Raw genomic sequence first — 1,981 nt, forward strand, 5'->3', positions numbered from 1 at the left:
ATGATCATGAGCGAAAGAAATGGTTGTCGTCTTGATTTCAAAAAGGCCATTGAATAATAATAATTCGTGGCTTTACGTCACAACACAACTATGATCATGAGCGAAAGAAATGGTTGTCGTCTTGATTTCAAAAAGGCCATTGAATAATAATAATTCGTGGCTTTACGTCGCAACACAACTATGATCATGAGCGAAAGAAATGGTTGTCGTCTTGATTTCAAAAAGGCCATTGAATAATAATAATTCGTGGCTTTACGTCGCAACACAACTATGATCATGAGCGAAAGAAATGGTTGTCGTCTTGATTTCAAAAAGGCCATTGAATAATAATAATTCGTGGCTTTACGTCACAACACAACTATGATCATGAGCGAAAGAAATGGTTGTCGTCTTGATTTCAAAAAGGCCATTGAATAATAATAATTCGTGGCTTTACGTCGCAACACAACTATGATCATGAGCGAAAGAAATGGTTGTCGTCTTGATTTCAAAAAGGTCATTGAATAATAATAATTCGTGGCTTTACGTCACAACACAACTATGATCATGAGTGAAAGAAATGATCTTGTGTGGTCTCAATGTACACTATTCTGTGGCTCTTGCCTAATAAGCTTAGTTGCTATCTTCACTGAGCAAAGGACCCTGAAAATTAGTCAAAATAACAGCAACAGTCCACATTTGGTTCAACACAGGCCCAAGGCTTAGTGGCACAACTCTGTCGAAAATACGGAATGTCTTTATGCGCTGGATTCGTCGTTCAACATGGATACGCAAGGAAGCTATATCTTCCGTTTCATGCACTTGCGCTGCAGAGAATTCTTCATTACGAAGAAACGGGGGAATGTTTAAGTGCACATTCTTTCTGTGTAGAATATCAGCAATTGTATTACCCTTATCTGCCATGACAGAGTCGCCATCTTCGAAGGGCAAATCAAGGAATCCACTCCTTATGACACACTCCTTGTCAGACGTGCACCCTGTAAAAAGTTCCGACACGAAGCTCACAAGCCCATTTGGTGCTATTCCAACAAGTCCTTTGAAAGTGTTTGCACTTTTATACGTTGAGTAGGTGCTCGACTGGAGACCTAATGAACTTGCTACTTCACTCCGAATCTCGGTCGCGTCGAGAATGACCCTTGTGGTTGGATACTTCTCCAGAAAGACCTTGGGCAGCGTTTGGTCCACCACATAGCGAGACTGCCAGAGTGGCAACTTTCCTAGCTTCACATACATGAAGTTTAACCACGATGTGCAGATGCGAGACACTGTCGACTGGGAGATTCCAAAGCGCTCTGCAAGATCCTGCTCGAACAGCCCCAGGCGTAGCCTAACCAGAACAAGAAATAGCTCACTCCTTGTTGAGAGTTTTCTCATCCTACCACATGCTACCTGTGGTGGTGTCTGCCCTTGCTTTTTCTGCCTCAAGATGTTGCAGCCATTTTCTCCTGGGTCGAGAAACTCATGCAGTGCATCAAATATATCTAAGCTTGGCAGTCCAGTGTAAAACTGAGTCCTTTCATCTGAGGTGCAGAGCGAATCTACGTCGTATCTTTTGGGACAGCCATCGTGTTCTTTCTCCAGCTTAATGAGTTCTAACTCGAGCTTCTGCTTCCCCTCAAGTGTCCGCCGAGCGTGTTCCTTCGCCAGAAACAACTCACGTCGTAAATTTTGAATGTCTGCGTCTTTGTCCGCAAGCTCTCTCGTTAGCGAGTCCACAATGCTACCTTTGTTGCAGCAGCAGTTTTGATTTCTAGATTCTTCGGACTCCATCTCTTCCGGTTCTTCGAAAAGTGCTTCCCGTCCGGGACTGTTTGTGGCACTGCACACCTGTACATCACCATCCTCAACATTTGAAGCACTGCTGCAATCGCCGTTGCTATCCTGTATTGTTGCAACTGCCGCTGGAATAGGGATGGCATGCGCTGTATAGTTGAATACAGAAGGCACGGCACTTTATTTGAGACGAAGGAATCCGTTTGCG

The 1,981-nt window shown here is 43.9% G+C and overlaps 1 protein-coding gene across 1 annotated transcript; it reads right to left on the bottom strand.

The window, feature by feature from the left end:
- Nucleotides 1-612: 612 nt before the first annotated feature.
- LOC135383722 (uncharacterized) lies at nucleotides 613-1,770 on the bottom strand. Its single transcript, XM_064613076.1, has one exon. It carries the CDS (start codon nucleotides 1,768-1,770, stop codon nucleotides 613-615), a length of 1,158 nt encoding a protein of 385 aa, XP_064469146.1.
- Nucleotides 1,771-1,981: the final 211 nt, after the last annotated feature.

The sequence above is a fragment of the Ornithodoros turicata genome, chromosome 1, assembly GCF_037126465.1.
Source record: "Ornithodoros turicata isolate Travis chromosome 1, ASM3712646v1, whole genome shotgun sequence".
NCBI classification, from domain to species: Eukaryota; Metazoa; Arthropoda; class Arachnida; order Ixodida; family Argasidae; genus Ornithodoros; species Ornithodoros turicata.

Excerpts from the sequence above, each read along its gene's own strand:
- LOC135383722 (XM_064613076.1), bottom strand. The coding sequence starts at position 1,770 with ATGGAGTCCGAAGAATCTAGAAATCAAAACTGCTGCTGCAACAAAGGT.